Source organism: Athene noctua, chromosome 3 (genome assembly GCF_965140245.1).
Source record: "Athene noctua chromosome 3, bAthNoc1.hap1.1, whole genome shotgun sequence".
NCBI classification, from domain to species: domain Eukaryota; kingdom Metazoa; phylum Chordata; class Aves; order Strigiformes; family Strigidae; genus Athene; species Athene noctua.
In genome coordinates this window covers 47,581,764-47,603,476 of record NC_134039.1, presented here as the reverse complement: position 1 = coordinate 47,603,476, position 21,713 = coordinate 47,581,764, and the positions used below count along the sequence as shown (strand labels likewise).

The following is a 21,713-nucleotide window of genomic DNA, read 5'->3' as shown; positions in this document are numbered from 1 at the left end:
CTTACATAAACTCCCCCTGAGGGATCAAGTGCTTGCTGGTTTTGCTTTCCCATCGGGTCATACACCTTGCTCCGTGTCAGTAGAAGATTGCCTGTGTCCTCTGCACTGGTTCTTCAGTGGTCTGAAGCCATAGTGGAGGCTAACCGAATTGTACTGGGCTCTCCCTGTTTATGGTGGTACAAGAGCATGTGGTGCAGTAACTATGCTAGGCAAGAATAGAGACCTGGGTAAATCTTTTATATCAAGTGTAATTTATTAGCAGTATGAAGCAAAGTCAACATCACTGCGTTAAAAAGTCATTATACCCTGTAAACAGACCTCCCAGTGCTGTAAGTCATAATGCCAACTTCACATTTCTCTTAAAAACAAAGTCTTACTGAACAGTAAAGGAAACAGTCATAGCAGCATTTTCTTTCTCGTATAACCTGTCATGGAACAGTCCATATCACCAAAGGCATCTATCTCTTACTGAAAGAGATAGAGCAGTTAAACAACGTAAGCAAAAAATTCTTTATTAATAAAAGACAGACAAATATTTAAAATCCTTACCATTTAATATATGCTACAAAGTTTCTTTTAAAAGTAAAATGACTTACACAATTTACAAATACACTGGATTCAGGTCTGTAGCAGAAGCATGTTCTAAGACAATCAACAGTATAGGGTAAATACATACACACTTAATGACAGACATTGTGCTCTGCAACTGCTCTGTAAGACCTACAGTAAATACACATTTAATAGTTAATAGTATGAAGAACATGTTATTTCCATATAAAATATTAACTGCTTTTGAATATTTTCAAAAACAAGACTTTTACTTTTTTTATTATCTCACCTTCTTTTTCTTAATCCATAGTTGAACACTTGCAATTTTAGCAGCAAGGATATTATGTGGCCAAGAAACAAGCTCACCACATAATCAGTAATAGCACTTTACAGTACAGTTGACAGTCCATTCACAAGACAGTTTGCAAACGTTAAAGCATTTATACACTTGATAAACATTTTGTCTGTGGAAGTTCCGATGTCCATCCGACTGCAGCAGTAGCACATACATACATTCCATATGGCAGATATCAGTATTACAGAATTAAACCCACCTTTAGATATATATGCTAAATCCATGTGTCATTTCAGTGTGGTACCTTCTTTATAAATCATTTTTTGGGAAGCTCACAATGCATTCATATACAGTAAGGGTCCAGCAATCTCTACACTTTTGCCAAACCGTCCACAATCCTTTCAGAAGTTGGCCTCAAAGCTGCTCTTCCCACTGCAGTAAACTTCTTGAAGAAGCTGCTGGTAGGTAATGAAACAAATTACCTCAGGAGACTGACATTCGGTTTTACCTTCCTTGGCTTCACTGGACAGCTTCTGCAGAAAGTCTGCTTTCATACAGACTCAGTGCATGGTGCACGAATTCATACTGTTCGCTGGTCTGAACCATTCCACCCCTGAAAAAGAAACACATTGGAATGATATCTTACTTAAGAATGCAACAACCTCCAGCCCCTGCCAACCCCATGACCACCAGATAATACAAGCCCTTTTCTCAATTTTTGACTTAGAGTTTCCTTCAGTAAGTTGGAGATTTGCCTGAGCAGAAGTACGTTCTTCAAAACTGGTGCCATCCAGCTCACGCCCAGAATGAACCACCATTCCCAGTTCTGTCATGGTAAGAACTAGAGAGGAAAACATCTGGCACCTACACTGTTTAAACCTACATTTCAAATTCAACACATTCAAAGAAAATTTTGCTCAGCCACTTGAGCAAGAAAGGCCAGATATATGAATGCAGCAATACTACTGATGGAGCAAGGGAGTAATTTCTGTCCTTTACTAAAAATGTAACCTTTGGTGACCCTCAGATTGCCTGTGCAAAGAACAGCTCTTCCTGTCCTCTTTCTAACGCCTGCAATGCATCCTGTCTGAACAGCAGCCACCTAAGAAATTTTACAGCAGTGACTCATTTCATCATCAACAATAGACTTTAACTTGACCATAAAAAGGCCTAGTTACAGCCAGCTTGGATTAGATGCCTACATTTAAAACCGTCACCTGATAACAATCCTTTTTTAATCCCTTTTTCAAGTCTAAGTATGAGGCTCAAGTCCCACATCTCCCGTGCCAATTGCAGTGTGATAGGAAGGGGATGATGTCCTACAGGAGGTAGGTGTGATATTTAGTAAGAGTGGTACCATTCAGCTCTGAAATTAAACGGACGGAGCCTCTTTCTGACAGTACTAAGGTCTTCCAGGTCTCACTTCTCATGGAGTGAAGCCTCAAGTTTACTTAATTCCACTTTTATTATCTTATCTACCAGGGTATTCAAAGCTACCTACTCTACTTCTAGAACCAAGTCCCCAGTTTATCTTCAGCATACCCTGGAGCGGCTAGTTACCTTTGGGGGGTTGAAAGACTAAATGGCCTTAGTGGGAAGGAAGACATTAAGATGTGTATTGTATTTGGCTTCAGCTAGATCTTCCTTTAAACAATCAAATTTTTAAAGTATTCGGTTCCAGAGCAATGTTGAAGCCAGGCATCTTACAGAAGGTCTGACAAACCCCCATGTGATCCCTTCAGACACTCTAGCACCAAAAGGGTCTACTGATATACAAAGCTATATGAAAAATGGTAAAGCTGCCTCAACAAGCATTGTCCTTTAGTATTAGGAACATTCTCTACAATCGTAAGGTCCTTTTATTTTTCTCAGTGCTACTGAATGGTTAAATGGCTGTGGCAGGAAATTAGATAATTATTAAATAGTTATTAATTAACAGAATTAAAATAATACCTACTTCTTTAAGCAAGTGACCAGCTGTCTGTGCTCCTCCAGTGAGCTCAGGCAACTGTAGAACATCTTTTAGTGGCCTGCATGTCTATCATGATATGCTTTTCCTAGGAATTAAATCACAGGCCCTTAAACAGTCCCATCTGGTGCAACATGTAGCAGCCTCTTAGCTTTGCCAACAGGGACATCCACAAATTCATAACTCTTGGCTGCCTGCTGCCTTCAGCTGCTTTCCTCTGTGCCTGTCCCCCGCCTGGAGATCCAACGAGAGTCTAAAGGTGATGGGAGGGCTTTGCTCTAGTTCTCTGTGCTGCCTAGCCTCTTTCCTTCCTCCTCACTGCTGTGTCCTGATCTGCCCACGCAACCCATTCCCAGCCAGATTCCCTCCTGTCTCCCCCATCAACGTTCCCCCAAGATGTTCTCTAAGGGAGTGTGTTTCCCAGGTTAGATCCGCTGTGTGGAAGGAGTGGAGGAAGGGAACATATCCAGGCAGAAGGACCTGGCAGGAAGGGCAGGTTAAAACAAGTTTGGCTGCACTAGGCTGTGGGCAGGGGTGATCCTTGCTCCTTCCTTTTCGGTGCTGAAGCAACATACAAAATCCCCGAGAAGGCATGTATAAGACTGGCTGGGGCTGAGCCCAGCACTACCGCATTTGCCCTGTGTTAGCAAGCATAACTGAGAAGTTATGATGCTTCTGAATCCTGTATGGGCAAATCAATGCACATCCCTGTCATCTTAGGAGCACCTGAGTCTTATACAGAGGTTCAGACAACTTTGCCTTCTCAGTGCTATTATACATGGGGTTCATAGAACCATAGCATCACAGAATGGCTTGGGTTGGAAGGGTCCTTTAAAGATCATCTAGTCCAACTCCCTGCCACAGGCAGGAACATCTCTCACTAGACACGTTGCCCAAAACCCCATCCAACCTGATCTTAAACACTTCCAGGGATGGGGCATCCACAACTTCTTTGGGCAACCTGTTTCAGTGTCTCACCATCCTCATAGTAAAGATTTTCTTCCTTATATCTAATCTAAATCTTCCCTCTTTTAGTTTAAAATTGTTACCACTTATCCTATCACTACAGGCCCTGGTAAAAAGGCTTTCTCCATCTTTCCTGTAAGTCCTCTTCATATATTGAAAGGCTGCAAAAAAGTGTCCCCTTTTCTTCTCCAGGCTAAACTACTCCAGCTCTCACACCGCCTTCATAGGAGAGGTGCTCCAGCCCTCTGACTATTTTTGTGGTGCTTCTCTGGACCCTCTCTAGCAGGTCCATGTCTTTCTTGTATTGGGGACCCCAAAGCTGGATACAGTACTTCAGGTGGGGTCTCACAGGAGCAGAGGAGAAGGGAAGATTCACCTCCCTTGACTGGCAGGCTTGCGATTCTTATGCAGCCCAGGATACAGCTGGCTTTCTGAGCTGCGAGTGCACTCTGCTAGCTCATGTCCAGTTTTTCATCTACCAATATCCCCAAGTCCTTCTCCCCTTTGTTCTTCTGCAAGGCTTGTGTTTAATAGCAAGGAATTATCTGTGAACCTAAAGCATCAGTTTGTGCAAAAGGCTGCATGGAAGACCATTTCAGGAGAAAATCTGCTCAAGGAGGGGACGTTTCCCCTCCCGCGTCCCTAGTGCCCAGAAGGTATATACCCACCGGTATGGCACCTCTGGGTGTGCAGCCTTCGCCCTCTGCCAGCCCTCACTGCCAGCTCCTCTGCAAGCTGCTGGGCTCTCTGTTCTTTGGGAGTCTCTGTGGTGGTGCTCGGAAGAAACAGTCCCTGGTATCCTGAGGGCTCAGGGACTGTGACCAGCTCTGCCTGGGCAGCCACGGGGGAGGGAAGAGTCCTTTACCCTGCCCTCTGGCTTGCTGCTACTGCGGCTGGATGCAGCCTGCTCCAGAATGAATATGATACAGGGTTTGAGATTTATTTTTTTTTAACCTGAGTCGATTAGTCAAAACACTTAAACAATGAATTGACGCACACTGGAAACTCTTTTCATCCTGTCTGAGGAGCCAAGACAAAAATTATCAGACATCATTCCAAGAATGTGCCTTTAAGGTTAAGAATGTGCAGTTTCTTGATATCACAGTAAGCCTTCAAGATGCCTCACATCAAACCTTTCCTGTTTCTGTTGCAAAACATGAAAAATTAACTGGGGAAAAAAGTAAGCTGAGCAGACCTCTGGGTCTGTCTTTCTATGAATCCACACAGAACGTGGTTGTATCTCCATCCTGGGTCAAGATTCTGAGTGGATGGTCCATTTCCTCATGTTAGCTCAGCACAGATGATTACTGCTGGATCTGTTCACCCCTTAACTTACACTGAACAGCGAAGAACAAAATGGCACCTGGACATACCTTACCTAGGAACAGCTCTCTTCTATCTCATTCCCTATTGGAGTTCTATTTTAAACTTTGTTTGCAGAGGGGCTACATAGGCAGTTAATTAAGCTATTTTTCAGCATAACTTTTTGCCACCACCTGCAATACGAATACTTTTTTAGTTCTCACTGAGTGTGCTGGGCAATGGGAATGTTTTGGCAAGTCACTACAGCATCACTGTGAGTCCCTCAAGCACAGCTCTTTTCTCCTATTGCTCAATTCACTTTGCTAGAAATGTGGATGGACCCATGTGACAAAAATTTCACACACAAGTTGATACCGTTGAGGTGGTTATTCCATCAGTATGTCTGCATTTGGATGGTGCAGCTCTGAAGCAAGCCAGATTGGTTGGGAACACAGTGGAGATGAGGTATGAGGGATGAAATATTCAGTGTACCTCTTAGGCAGGCTTCTGGCTCCACTGTGGTCAGATAAAAATATCTTTTCTGTTGAACTCTCTTTTTTCTGTTTTGTGAGGGCAATCTGATGTACAAAGAATAAACTGGAGCTCAGCTGCTGGCCAGCATCATGAGGAAGACAGCCTGTTCCTGCTCTTCTCCTGGTTGTACCCCATTGCTAATGTTGGCTACACTGGTAACTGAAGTGCAACACAGCTATGGACAGAGCCAGCTCTTGCAGCCAAGTGTAGTGTGATGTTAACTTCATTTTGCCAGGTTCATGCCATGTGTAATGACCCTATCTCCCATGTCCACTTGCCAATAACCACCACTTCAGGACTGGGTCATCAGGGGAAGCTGGTCTCATTGAGCTTTTTCCATTTAACAGTAGTACTTGGTCACTTTATGAACCCGTGATCTGGTTGGGCTGGCAGTGGCTACTGTAGTCTTAGGGACTGCTAAGCTCTGCCTTAGCAATCCTTGCTATAAACTCACTGCCAGGTGAGTGAGATCCATTCTGCAATACGGTCAATTGGAAAAAGAAAAGAAAAAGAGCTTTTGGTTACTGCGTTTTGACCAGAAAAATGTCTTTAAAAATTAAAACACAGATATATTTTTTGTCTCAGGCAATGCCTGAGAATACGAAGAGCTGAGGCATCTTAAGTAAGATCTCTGAAGTCTATTTATATAATCTGAAACTCAAAAAAAATGCAGAAATGTGCAAATCACAAGACAATATTTTTTATAACAAGCTTTGTGTCACTGAGACTGCTGTTAGGAATGTTTATATTTGAGTCAGATTTCCATTCTCTTTCCAAGTTTATCTAGGATACTAATATATATAAGAAAGTTTAACTAGTCAGAGACATTTGATGAAACTGTGTTGTCAGTTATAATGCTGAAAATTTGCATCATTTTTTCTATGGCTGAAATAATGACATAAACAATAATGTAGCTGAGACCAGAGTTTGCTTCCACTTCTCTACAATGGAGTGTAAAAGCAATAAGAAAAAGGTTATCTTATAATAGAAATTTTAAAATGGGGGAGAACACTACAAACCTTTTTCAATCAGATTAAATGATAGTTAGAACAGAGTGTTGGAAATTTGGAGTTGATAATTTAAAACAGAGTAAGCATTTTCCCCTCAGCTCTTCCATCTTTTTTGTTGTTGCGATTTTTAGGTCAGGAACTCCCCTTGGAGAATTTTACACTCCAAGTGGCTCATGTTGCTCTGTAAGAACCACATTACAATCTCTAGTATGATGAAGGCACATGGGAGGGGAAGGCAGAGCAGATGATCCATAAACATGATCAACTATTCTGGTCCTTCTGCAATTCGTGGTTACAACACCTTTCAGAGCTCTTCAGAACACAAAAATCCTGTATTGTCCCTTTGACCTAAGCTCTTTTTCAGCTTTTGCATACTTATGGGTTGTTTCCATTTAAAGAAGAAATGCGTGTCAGAAACAGTTGAGATACTTGGAAGGAGATTGTATGACCTGCTATCTACAGCAGGAGAGGAACAAGACTTCTTTATCCTTGGTGCAACCCTGTTTATTTATTTACACAAAATCCTCTTTCTCTGAGCGAAATAAGAAAGAAAAGTACAACCAAATCAACAGCTTCTATTTAACACAATACCCACATCCTCATTTCCAACACAAATCCCTCTTCAGCCATGGTTTCACAGAACAAAGCACTCTGCAACAATGCTGGCTTACAGCGTCCAGCTCCCAAGCCATGAATTCAATCAGGGAACTGGTCTGACTTAAGAAAATTCTGCATCAAATGCCTTGCCATTTTCTTAAACTGGGTAAGTTTGCCAACCCAATGCAGAAGGACTCCCAGCACAGCTGAGGGAATAGCAGCAGCACCAAATTTGGCTCTCTCCACTGCATAAAGAAACTACACACTGAGTGAGCCTGGATGTCCCAGTCAATCCATGCTCAAAGACAACTGCTTGCCTCCAGATTGCCCTGTGTCTCTTGTGTTGTAGTGGGATGTTGCAGACAGTACGAAGCTCCAGGAGGGGAAAAGAGGAGAGCCAAGTGCCCAAAACCTGCAGGTTTGGCATCTCAGGAGAATTTCATTCAGTGGAATCTCACACAGTTTCACCCAGAAAACAAAATTCCTTATTCAGGATCTAAATAAAAATGTTACTTTGAATATTCAGCTAAAGTTGTCATAAGAGTCAGCAAATATGATGGCAGCCATTTCATGTAAAGCAACATTCAACTGTGGAAAGGTTTTCAGGATCATTTTTGAATCATTACTGATCACTACTGAATCATTTCAGTAATAATTTCAGAATAATTTCAGAATCATTGACTGATTTTCAGAATCATTGACTCATTTAGGTTCTTCTGGAACTCACCGATCCACTCGTAGCTGGCAGACAATGCTCAATGCATCTACAACTCCTTCTTCCTTCAACTGCTGACAACCAATGGCTGTGGCAATAAAACATCCAGTTCTTCCTATACCAGCACTGAAAAGAAGGCAAAATATAATAGGGGAATAGAGTTCACAGACAACAGGAGTGAAGTGGAAAACACTAAATAGATATGAAAATACTAAAAATATGAAACTTGGAATTGCCAGAACTGGCAGTTCCTGGATGCCTGACTAGCAAGGGTAATGTCTCAGCTCACTTTCTTAGAAAGAAACGAAAGGGTGCACTCCTCCAGCAGTCCAGTTGTTGTGGGTAATTTGTGAGGCTTACACATTTCTAGTTTGCATACAAATGTATGGTAAGAAAAACAATCTTCATTAGCACCACAAAGTCCAAATATTCTTTGGCACAGTCCAAGAATATGATGGAGATATGGCACTGAGATGGGGGAGAAGTGCACCTAAAGGCAAAAGTTGGTGGGGCTTTATATTTGAAGTCCTCAAAGTATACAGAGGTTCTTCTAACTCATACCTCTAACCATAAAGATAAAAAGGACCTAAAACCATGCTGATGAAATTAACTCCTTCTCCTGTGATTCTGCAGGAGGGAGAAGGATTTGCTGCTGTAACTCTCTAGGTTTTCTTCATGCCTGCTTGGAAACAGCCATTTTGGCATTATTTTTACTCCCTGGGCCTCTAACACTTTGGAGAACCTCTGTTCCACTCTGTTTCTTGCTTAAGTAATGTGGAATTCAGTGCAGCTCATCCCAGTCATGCTGCATGGAAGGACAATGTGAGCAAAAAAGTTAAAACATGGAGTCAGGGGTCCAGATCTCCATGCCCGGCTTTATAGTAAATACTTAACCATTTGGTGCCTTGCTTTCTTCATCTCTGAAATGGGTATGAATGCTACCTGCCTAATAAGAGTACTGCAAGAATTATTTAAATTAATACCAGAAAGAATCCACTGAGTGTCTCAGATGGAAGCTCAATAAATCTGAGTGCAAAGTGTTACCAGGAGTATGTCCACTTGCTATAGCTGAAACAAATCACAATCTACTCACCACAGAATGAAGGATAGGAGTGTTTTAGAGACTTAAGAGCCCTTGCATCTGGAAGTGAAAATTTTCAAGAGGACATATATTAAATATATGGGGATGACAACTATGAGGGAATAATGAGAGGTAAAAGTGACAGTGTAAGAAAGGATTGAGTGAGATGAAGGTCCCGAGTTGGCTACCTGTCTTCTTGGACATCAATATCTATGGGATAAATGTATCCAAAAGGAGAAGGACATAATTTATAAAGATGGATTTGGAGAAAGCAATCTAATGCATACTTCCATTCTCTTTCTCAAATATTTTGTAAACACTGAAAGCAGGCCTAACAAGTTTAAACAATTCAGATGTAAGTGAAGTTGGTGATAAAGAAGGGTCCTTTTTTTCCCTTTTTTTGGAGTGGATTAAGTGTTCTTGGACAAGGTCTTAATATGTATTAAACAAAGACTAGTGTTTTCTAGTGTATTTTCTTTCTCAGCTCAGGCATGCCAGTCCTATCTTATAGCTTTATTTCAGACAGTGCAAGATAAAAATGACATTGTTCTTCACTTGCCTGACATTTCTTTCCTGGTATATGCAGAAAATATGGAGAACTACTTACTTTGAAGTATTTTCAAGCACCCAAACATGGTGTGTGTGTGTATATATATATTTCTATCATATATCTATATTTCCCTTCTTTATTAGAAGTTTAAGGTGTAGTAGCTCATTCGTAATGACTGTGGTCTGTTAATGGGGAGTGTGGAATATTGGACTGGTATGATTTCAGGATTAAGAGATGCAGGCAGTATACTTTCTTAGAACATGTTCATGCACTAGCTGATGAGGAAAGAAAGGCAAAAATTGCCATCAATAACAGTGCCAAGTTTCTGAGATGAAAATTTTATCCCTTATTCTTATTTAAGAAACTCTTACAAGTCCCCCAGTATGCCAAACTGCTCATTCTTCTGGGAAGTAGAAAATGGCATTGTGGTCCAGATTCTCAGTCAACTTGGTTTCACTGACTAAACGGGGCTAAATTAGTTTTACATTTGCAGAATATAATTCTGTGTTTTAATTCTTCCTTATTGATTCAATTTAAAAAAAAAAAAAAATTCCCTTTATATTGGAAATCTCTCAATTAAAACTTGTATTTGATCTGAAATCACCTAGCTGACATTAAACCTGGACTTATTTTGATGCACTAACTACATATCCAAAGGACAGATTAAAGATATTTTCCATATTTACCACATGCTTTTGAGGAGTGACATGAGAGGAAACATATATTCTTCCAGTGAATGCCACTATAAAGATTAGTAAGAATTTAAAATTTCCTTTGGAAATCTGAGTCCTCAGTGTATGTGTAATCAGATCTGTTGATTTCAAGGACCAAATAAATGTTTACTCTTTTTTCTATTCTTCTGCAGAATGGGAACTACTTTGCTAAAAGAGTCAAGTCTTTCTTATACCCTGCATTCTGAATGGAGTTATCACTGAAGTGTGTAAGACAGCATCCTATGCTGATAAGCTATAAGAAGACACTTACAAAACCCTTTTTTTTGCACTTGTGCCATTAATTCCCAGTATTGAGATATTATTAAAGCATTTCAGCTTCAGATTAAGGATCATTGTCTGAGTGTGCACTGTAATAGTCCCCTGAAAATAACAGAATTGTGCAGTTGTACAAAAGTTCCATGTTTAAAAGTATGCACGGGGTCTATAAGACCTGGATGACCTCAGCTGCAACTCAGATTAAAAGAGAAGAAACTATCTTACTAGAAAATCGAGGATGAGTGAGTTTACTCATTTTGTAGACCATAGTGTAGTGAGTGTATAGATAGCTGAGTTGTCACTGAAGAACTATAAATTTTAATCACAACTGAGATGATATCTGGGTCTTGAATAAATTCCTGCTCATGATCACAGACCTCACTGTAATATCACTCACCTCAAAAAGACACTCTGTTCTTCTGAACACCTTCATTACTGAAGATCCTTACTAGAAAAATGGGACTCTAAATAGATCTGTGGATTGTTTAGGAAAACTACAATTTTTGATAAAAACAGCTGCATAAAATTTGGGAAAGTTCCTCATTCATCACCTTCCAGTTTTGAAATATGATGGATGGTTCAAATCTGGCCTCCATTTCTCTAAATCTCCGAAATATGGAGTTGAAAAGCAGTGGTTCAAGATTAAAAGTTTTGGTTTGATATACTTCTAGGAAAAAAAAAGTACTATCCCAACAGTAGGTGATGTATCATCACAGTTATGAGACAAAGCAAGTAAGGAAACACTGATTTTAATTTCTTTTTTCTGTTTTGCTTCACCTACTTGTTTTAGTACTGGTATGTTTTAGTCTCCAAATTTGTCCCTGATGCCTGTTGGTCAAAACTGACTGGCTTTACAACATTTTAGTCAACCAGTCACAGGACATTGCACCTGAACTAGGTATGTAATTATGTAACAAGACTAAAAAGAAAGCAAATCATGACTTAGAAACAGAAGAGAAATAAATTTTCCATCTGGTCTTTCAAAACCAGAGTTCATTAGCAAAAACAGAGAATGGCTCAGGAATGATTTGCTAGCAACAACAGAATTATATTCAAAACTCAAATCCTTAAATACGAACTGAAAATGTCAACTAGAATGAAGAGGATCTGGGGAATTTTACTCTTCCTCAAATAGGTTCTTTGTTTAGGAGGAGGACTGTTTGATGTGATTTGCTGTGGCCTTGCTTTCATCAGTCATTTGAGAGAAGGATTGCAAATTACCTGCAGTGCACAATGACAGGCCCTCTGCCTGGTGCTTCCACTCTGTCCTCTTCTACATCCAGCATGAGCTGCAGCAGAGGCTGGGCGCTGTCGGGAGTTTTGTGGTCTGGCCAGGATGTGTACCAGTAGTGCTTCACACTTTGGGACTGACTCCCTTGCTGAAAATATCATGAATATTTTATAAGCACAGTCGTCATGGACAATTCTTTTGATTTCTCTCTATGTTATGGTAAAAAGACAGTAAAAATGTTAAGAGACATTTAACAACTTTTTTTTTTTAGACTCAGAGGATGCAATTGCAGGGAACATGCATGCTTCCAGGGACCCAGTTGTAAGCAATGTTTGTGCACCTGAAAACTTAGCTTTATCCACGTGACTACTGACTTGTTGACTGTGGTTTCAGTTGGGAATTGTCAGAGGTCTGTGTTAGATCATCAATAAGACCTAGAGAAATTAGTTTGATCTGGGCTTCTGAATCTCTAAATTATTATACATTTCCACTAGCTTTTAAGGACATTATGATAAGGGTCTGATACTAAAATTACAGGAGTATTTAAGTTAAAGGTGCAGAAGAACTGCCCTTCTAGATTAATCAAACATGCCGGTGTGTCAAGTTATTCTCTCCAACAGAGGCTGCTACCAATTACTTCAACAGGCAAATGTGCTAAATATGGGCTACAGTAATTTGTGTTGGATGATGTGACTTCTGCCCACTTCTCACTGCCTGGGCTGAAACACCAAATAAATTTTCCCAGTTCATTATTTATTGTAATGCTCTGTCAGAAGCTGATGATGCAAGCCAATAACATGTAAGTGTAATATGGGGAGTAACTTAGCAGAGGAGCATCTGCTTTATTTTGCACAGTTAATGTTTTCTGAGAACCATGAAAGCATGAAACTTTCTTTATATACTCCTTATATTTTTAGCTTCTCAAATGGGTTATAGATGCACTCAGCACACAACATGAGTGTATCTTTTTCAGAATGATACCATGCTAGTTCTTTCATTAACTAAAATCCCTTTACATCAGCTTGGCAATGCTAAAAAGGCCTCAGAGCAAATGTAATTCAAGAGAGTAAAACCTGCACTCTTTTTGAAGCCTTTTTTATTGCCAGAGTGATACAAAGCAGCAATACCATCAGTGTTCCAGTGCTTTGGTCTCAATCATACCTTGCAGCTGCGAGCTTCATAGCTCAGTTACTACTCCTATAAAAATTGATGCCCTTTTAAAAAACCACTCTAACTTCATTTCACATTAAAAAACATAAAGCATTAGGAAAAATGCTTCTCAGATGAAGATTGTTACCTTTATTGTAAGCTGACGGACAGTATAGTTCTCACATTCTTGCACACTGTTAACAAGTACTTCAACCTTCCCATAGATTCCTCTTTTTTCTGGCCAATAAAGCACGCATTTCTGGAAAGCAAGCATCAGTGTCATCAACAAACTGGATCCTGGAGCCATATTCATATCTATATTTTACAGAGAATGTATTTTTCTGGGAAGTTCAGAACAATTCAAGTGAGGTGTTATTCGTGTCAGAAGCATTCCTAAATAAGATATTGCAGGGTTCTTAATGAATCACTTAGGCTTGATTTTCAGGATCTGAGTTTTTCAAATACGGATTTCTGTCACTGAACACTTTGAACAGCTGTTTTTATTCTTAAAAGCTCAATGAAGTTCAGCTAAAGGAATTATTTTCCACATTCAAAATTAAAGATTTTTTTCCTAGAACATTCTTTATTTCATAGGATTAAATTCATAAAGTTTACTTTTTCCAAATGGTATTTCCTTCTGAGCAAGAGATTCAGAATTTGTCCTCTTCTCACAAGACTTTTTATTCTCTTTACTCTCTTAAGCCCTGATAGAACAAAGCATGTAAATATGGCCTTAGATCTTACTGAATTCAGTGGGACTTAATGTGCATGTTAAAGTATTTTTCAGAATCTGAGTTGTCTACTGTATAACTTACTGGAAATTAATGTTCAAGAAATCCATCAGTCTTGCTAGATCTACACAAAATTATATACAGAATTCTTAATGAATCAGAAGTGTTATACTGTTTCAGCAATGTATCTGACAAGTATCTACTAAAAAGGAGATGAAGAAATAGTATTTACAATATGAATCGGTGTTTTCCCCCTGCAGTAGTTTGCTTATCTTCAAGTCAACTGCCACTTCATTTCCATTAAAGTATCTCTATAGTCTACCTGAAAGCAAAAATCCGTCTTCTATAAATACTTCTCTAAAAATAGATGCTTATTACCTGAAGAGTGTAAGGTGTTCGAAAGTCATGTTTTCTGAAATAATGCTGTCCAATCTCGCTTGTTCATTAGATAAAAGAAACCCCAATAATTAAAGAAAACTTTATTTTAATATCCAATGCACAGGTAAAAAAATAATCACCAAGAGAACAGACAGTTCTACAATAATAAGAATCCCAGAAAGAACTTGTTTGTATTTTCTCACAAACTCTTGCTGAAGAAACTGGTATGTATTTAGACAGTAGCCTAAATTATGCAGCAAAATGAAACAATCCCTTTGATATTATAAATGCCATAAAGAATAACTCCCAGTAAATCCTGCTAAACATGATTCAGAAAAAAATATCAGTGAAATGCAAGGCTTTACCACCAGATGTGATCTTTAAGCTGCTACTCTACTTGATAACCCAACAGCTGATTGAACCAAATAATCTCTGATGTACAAATACTTTTCTAAAAATAGATGCTCATTACCTTAATAGTGTAAGGTGTGTGAAAGCCACATTTTCTGAAATAGTGCTGACCAATCTGACTGGTTTCGTTCAAATCCTGTCTTTTGCAGAATTACTTGAGCATCCTAAATTTGCTGTCTCCCCGAAGACATCAAGAATGGCAATAAAATACTCAGAAATCTGTACAAAAAAAAGTTTCCACAAGTACCGCAGTCTCCCCATGTGACACATATAGCTACTATCATCTGCCAGATCTACAATTCATGCCCCTCCCTGGGAGTGTAGTTTTCAGTGCTAATATGGGAAAAAGAAAAGTCTAAATACACAATTGTACCCTGACAATCAACAATAGTTGAGTCAACCCCTGAGACTTCTTGATAAATGCGAGCATGCAACGCTCACTACAAAGCCTTCAGACACTCCAGAAGAGTGTTTTTCTTGACTCTTTCCCAGAACTGGAATTGGCAGCTTGCGCTGGGTGGACAATAAAATGGGGCTGTTCATTAAAACAACTTTCAATTAATGGTCCGTCTACATTTAGTGAGATACAATGGATTATTTTTAACAGTGTCCGTGCATCTTTTAAAAATGTCATTTGTAACTGATTTAAAAAATAGCCTTAAAAATAGAGCTGAGATCAGCTGGTTTAGGCACTTTTAAGAAGGCAGATATTTGGGAGAATCAACATGCTTTTGAAAGTTAATTGTAAAAAAGGGATAAAGATGAAGATGGGAGGGATAAAAATACCAGACATACAGAAAATAGTATATAAAATCCCAGGAGCATAGTCAAGAAAGAGTAAATTGCCTCAAGCTATTACTTGAACCTAAAAGAAAATTCTTCTGGTCTGAAGTAGGTATATTTTAAACCTGTTCAAAAGCCAAACACAGAAAGCTGCTTTCTGGCCTCATGTCTGTTACCAGTAAAAGGTTATCGCATATAGTAGGTATTAGCAAAAAGGAATAATTCACTTGTTCTTAGCATCGCATAGTCCTCAATCTCCACTTTTTGCACTGGTCCTGATTCTGTTCCTTGCTCTTATTTCAGGCCAGATAGTTGCACTTTCACAACATTCACCTATTACAGCACTTTCTAAAAAAGTCACATATTTTGTGAGCTTGAGGTTGAATGTACAATCCTCTATGTATTCAGCAAACATATAACAGCTATGAGAAGGATTTTTTAAAAGATGCTTAAGCTCAAAAAAAAAAGAAAAAAGAAATCCTAACCAAGTTGCATGGCAGACAAATGCCTAGGACTCTTCTTACTTACACGTGGAAAATCTCATCTTCCTGCCATCTTTCAAATTCCTCCCTCAGATTCATTTCTATTGGTTAGGTTTTTGCTAGTAAATGATTATTTATTTCTGATCTGGTGCCCGACCTTTTATTTTCTTTTAAAAAATCCAACATTTCCTGACCTGAACAGGAAATTTATACAAGAAACAGCATCTTACATGACTTTGATTTCAGCCTCTGTCCTTCCCCCTGTGACAGGTCTGCGGGCTTAGGCTCCCTCCATTCCCTGCCCTGCCTTCTTGTGCACCCCATCCCACACCTGCCCGGTGCCAGACTTCATGTGACTGCTCCTGAAGTGCTTCCGTTGCATCCTGGTCCCCCAGTTCTGCTGAACGGAGGAAGCTCTCTCAGCTGATGTGTTATTTACCTGCTTTACTTTCCCTGGATTTGGAACCCGAACAAAATTAGTTTAACAATTCTCAAATATGTGTGAAGTTGCTTTACTTCAGTTCCACTTCTTGTTCATTTTTCCATATAGGTATGCAACAAATGTACACATTAAATGTCCCAATAACCAGGCCAACACACAACAGTAATGAATAATTATGACAAAGCTTCAGTTCCAGAATCCCTTTTTACTCCTGCCCTCTATTTACTGTCACTACTAAATCAAGTATGAGAGGTATACTTTAAGACGGCTTGCAGGATTTGCCTTCATATACTAAAATCCTCAAAGTTAGGACCAAATCTTCCTAAGTTTTTCCAAAACCTAAGACATATCTGTGAGGCCAATACTCAATTAATAAGTAATCTTCAAAGAGGCTTATCTGAATTCTGTAAAAGGCAGGATTTCCAAATTCCAAAATCTACTTTGCTATGCATAGATAAATGCTCCTATAGACCAACTGAGGGAAAAAATATTGCATGAAAAACAATATGAGCTTTAAACAGTGAGTTAACAAGATTGTCCTACATAATTACTGACAGCAAGATTTACATTATCTGAGTTGAGTAAACTTGTATAGTTTAACGCATCTGTCAGTACTCGTCCTTTCTTCTTGCAAAATGTTGCACAGTATTCTTTATTTATGCTTCCCAAAATATGTTTCCTGGTTAACAGGTAATGTTGCTAGTAAGTTTTGAAGGCAAACTAGATGCATATTATCTATGAAGAGCATAGCACAACTACAAAAACAGCTGATACAACAGAAGTCTATAAACTTCCCTATAAAATTATACGTTTATATGATTATTACTCTCCACTTATTTGTCTAATTTCCACTGCTCAGTTGTCTTGACTAAAATCAGTAATATATATGAAATTTGTATGTGCCTCATGGATAAAGCTTTGCAATATCGCGTCCTAAAATACTACTACAGAATTAGAGACGGTCATCTCCATCAGGTTATTTATCTCAATCTCTTAGAGTGGGATGTATCACCCTCTGGAGGTGACTACTACTCTTCAGTGACCAGGGAGGGTACCTCGATATAGTGATGAGATGTGTTGTCCCTCATATTAACCCTAAAATTACAGCCTAGAATTCCAAGTTTCTCATTATTTATTCAGGCGGAAGCTCCTTTGTTGTGGACTCTCCTTACACAGACAGATTTCCAATCTGTTCAGACATTGTGTAGTTTTCAGGACAGGTGTTACAGATTCTGTTAAAAATACTCACAACACCAATAGTTCCTTCAGCATTATTCCTGCTTACAAATCAAGCTCCTTTTATTTATCAGACTTCAAAATGAAGAAGAAAATCCAATAATTTAATGCTCCATTTTTTTTCATACAGCTAAAATGAGTGTTCTTCTCAGCATTCTACTTTTATATTGTATTTTCACCCGTCTTACAAAAACTGTTACTGCAGTGAGTCTTAACCATTTTTTTCATCTCATGGAAGGAAGTAACTAAAGAAACTTTTGTTTATAATAATTTCACACAATTCCTATTGTTATTACAAATTCATCACATCAGTTATACTGAACTAGGACACTAATGTCCAAATAATTTTACATATGCTAAATAAATTATTGTTGAGATTAAGGTTTTTCATGTGTCTCCCATTTGAGATCTCCCTCACTATACATTACTTTATATATTATAGTGCATTATAGCTCAAATGGAGGATGACTGACGTTATACCAACAGAGGAATGAGGCCTCTACCTAAGAGTCAGGTATGGGGGCTTATTTTTGCAGGAGTGGATGTGGATGAGTGGCTGAATATGCTTTCAAATATGAAGGTATTTGTACGTGTGTATACTGCAGATGTACCTCCCTGTAAATGATGGAAATAGACCACAGAGAAGAAAAGATACCAACTGCTATTGTGCTAAATAACATCTGCTCTTCCCTTCTCGACAGGGAGCGAACACTTCAACAGTGATGTTAATATGCTGAGCGTAGCCACTAGCTAGGCCGTTTTCAATAGCAAGGAAGGTTTCAGGAGGAACTCTCTAATGGTGGGAGAGTTCCTCAGGTTTCTAGACGGGGCAGGACAGCTTGTGCAAACACAGCCTCTCTATACAGCCTGGGAACGATGCGAGATTCCACCCTCCCCTTTTTATTAGGAGGAAATTACCACTGCCAGGCCACAACAATGCAGATAAACACCAGTGCCTAGAGCCTGAATAACTCAGGTAAACACAGAGCTTCCTGACATGTGGAAACCACTGGACACTTCTTTCAAGTCATTCTTCTTACACAGTGTCAGATGTGAGTGTTTAAACAGTCAGCATTTCCTCAGTGAAATACTCTTTTGGCCAGTTAGGCTGGGGTAAGTTTTCTACATTTTCAGGAGTAGTCTTCTTCATGTAGGTTTCTGCTAACTTGTTTGAACAGTCTAGTGTAAAATGGCACCTGGTTTGGAAATACGTCTTGGGATATTTCACAGGACCAACCTACTTTTTACATGCAGCTTTCTTATAATCCACTGGTTTTTGAGTTCATGTTAGAAGCCCAAACTCATGACTGCCAAGCAGTAGTCAAGGGCAGAAGAAGACTATGTCTACTGACCCCACATTTAAATGGAACAGTGAGTCTGAGCCCTGGGAATGCACTAAGGATCATGGTCCCTTGATCACTCAGACTGGGAACTTTGCCTGAATAAACTCTGTTTCTTTACCATCACATGCATCTGAGTTAGAAGAGCAGGGGTGCGAGTGAAGCAGGGGCAATATGGCCCTGGTGCTTACCTGGCAAGGTGCTGAGACTTGGTTGAGGCACCTACCTGGAGTTGGGAATTGCTTCCAAGTCTAGCAGTTTGGACTCAAGAAAAACTCTTTTATGTCTGTCTGTCTTTTCCACAAGCCCTGTAAACCACTTCTTTAGCATTCAGTCTTCCAGAACAGAGCTTTGTGTTGGCCCTCTGCATGGGAGAGTGATTTTTGTTCCTAATGTCTGGCAGTCACAAATATGGACTCTGGCAATATCAAGGAAAGCCTTGCAATAATTTACATGAATACTAAATAAAGTTATTAAAGATGTAGTTGGGAGTTAATCCAAAAGTCCCAGAATGTATTACAGGCAGTTAGATGGCCATTAGCAATTAAAATGCAATTGCCATCTCTACTTGGTACTAAGGTAAAGAGCCATGTGTTTTCATCCTGGCTAAGTCCCTCCATGGTACTGGCATTTGGGAGCCCAAACTGTATTTCTGGGGTGGTCCAGAAGATCTGTAATATCTGGAATGGATTCAAATCTGCCATTATAGCAAAGTGCAAACTTCAGCCATGTCAGGGAACCTCTAATCATAACACTAATCATATATTCTTTATATACCAGAAACTAACAAGAAGTACAGTGGTGACCAACAGATAAACGAAGTATTTCTTAAAAAATTGTGAACCCAACAGCACATATCTAGAAAATGGAATTATTTTTTGTCTTTTTTAAATACATCTCTTACGATTGCTACGCAATTGCAGTTGGTGTATTTGGCTACCACAACATTACTTTTCAGATTTCCCATTACCTGAGTATTTAAGAGCTGGTTATCTGCTAGCTTCCTTCCATATCTGCTGAGGTTATTTCTACAGTACACAGCCATAGGAATAATTTCTCACTTTGGCTAGTTGTCATACCTCATTTTTTTCTTTCAGCTTTGTGATCATAACAATGACAGGGCTGTCTTCTTGCCAAACCATCTGCCAGAAATCATTCACGGTATTAATCATGGGTCCCTGAGTTGCAATGAAAGCCTTCTCTTTACCTCCATATCCCTGGTTTAGAAACAGACACAAAAGCATTTACTTTATATTCATGTGGTCAATCAAAATGACATGTGAATGTACTAAAAGAGCAGAAAAAGGAATCTGAAATTAAAAAAACACCCCACAACTTTATTTGTACTGAAAGCAGTTATGACTAACAATAGAGCAGATCAGAAATTTTTCAGTAGAACAGTTTTTCCTCTGGAAACTACTGATTCAATGGACCAGAAAGGTCCTGAGAATACATCAATCCCTCTCAGATTTCCCTGCTTCCTTGGCTTCTTCTAGCTTATTCTGTTCTCTAAGTTGTTGGGGCTTTCCATCATCCAGTGGTAACTTTATCCATGATTTATACTGCTGCAGTGTTTACAAGATAGTTTACAGTCAACAAGCCACAGAAAAAAAAAAAAAAGAGAATTATACAACTGGTTTCTACAAAGATTCACAACAGAAAAAAAGATTTAAAAATACATGAATGCTTGTGGAGTCAAAGACTCTGCTATGCATCTTTGCTAAGGGAGAAGTGTCTTTGTAAGACCTTAAAGGAGGGACAGCATATCTGCACAGGCAGCCCCAAGTAACACAAGTGTAAGGAGGCCAAAGAAAGGTCAGGCAAACAGTGGGGAAGCAGAGGAAAGGGAAAGGCAGGAAGAAATGGGAAAAACAAGAGATTGCCTCCTTATCTTTCAGGTGAGAAGGAGAACTTAGGAGTTTGTGCAGTGATATGGTACCCAACAGTAATGCAGATCAGGAGAGCCTGGCAATGTCTGAAGGGGTTGAGTGAATGAAAAATGGCTGGAGGTGGTACGGCAGCCTCTAGCCATGGGTCTTCCTTTTGGATGCCTTTCTCCCTGACAACTGTTACTCATTGTGTGAACCAAGGGGATAGATCCTCAGCTGTAATAAACAGTTCTCCTACTTACCAATCTGCCTGAACATACTTTGTCCAGGACAGGTCTGTCAGGATTGCAGCAAACCTAATGATATTGCACACATGGATGGAAATTTTATTTCATCATTGAGTTGCATTTTTTCTGCAGTTGCTGACAGTTTAACCACCATTAGCAGCAGGAGAAATCACCATATGGTGGCCTGAATGGTGGTGGCATGGGGAAAAGGGAGACCTTGGAGGACTCAAAGCATGGCCTGGCTGATGGAAAAGTTGGTCTCCAAAGAGAACTGCTCTGCTTAGTTACAGGATGATGTCTTTCATACAAAACACTGAAAGTACAGGATGTAAAGTGAGGCAGGGTAAGGGGCATGGGGGATGTGTAAATATATATTTGTGTAGTGTTATTTAAATAAGCAACATTATAGAGCTCTGGGGCCAAATTTCAGTTGCACTATTACATTTATTCCAGCTGAGGAGATGTTGGGGGATACGGTGTAGGGGAGAACTTTGTAGAGCAGGGTTGATGGTTGGACTCGATGATCCCAAGGGTCTTTTCCAACCTGAATGGTTCTGTGATTTAATTTTGCAGGTAGTGGACTACACTCCTAAAACATGACTGAAGTAGTTTCTTAGTGGTCTATTCAGCATACACTGTGCCATGAATTCAGGAAGACTCTGTGTGTGTGTGATCAAGGATTGTAACACCACTGATGTTGGGAGATAATGGACATGTGAGCAATCCTACACACGTGCACTCTTGGCAAGGACATAGAACAAAGAACTCAGCAACCAACTCCAGGAGATGGGTTGGGCGGAGAGACATTTGAATGATCCAATCATGAGATACTGGTCCTGTGCGTGTCCATATCTCCT

General features: G+C 39.5%; 1 protein-coding gene across 4 annotated transcripts in view; it reads right to left on the bottom strand.

Moving 5' to 3' along the window:
* Positions 1-239: 239 nt before the first annotated feature.
* The window catches only part of PTPRR (protein tyrosine phosphatase receptor type R), a 156,823-nt gene continuing 135,349 nt past the window's right edge, over positions 240-21,713 (bottom strand). For all 4 annotated transcript variants that reach the window (XM_074901511.1, XM_074901512.1, XM_074901513.1 and 1 more), the window contains 5 exons: positions 19,820-19,957; positions 13,086-13,196; positions 11,779-11,936; positions 7,950-8,063; positions 240-1,457 (listed from right to left, as the gene is read on the bottom strand). In XM_074901511.1, the coding sequence (XP_074757612.1) occupies positions 1,364-1,457; positions 7,950-8,063; positions 11,779-11,936; positions 13,086-13,196; positions 19,820-19,957 (615 nt within the window). In that variant the 3' untranslated portion in view covers positions 240-1,363. The remainder of the gene's footprint in view (positions 1,458-7,949; positions 8,064-11,778; positions 11,937-13,085; positions 13,197-19,819; positions 19,958-21,713) is intronic.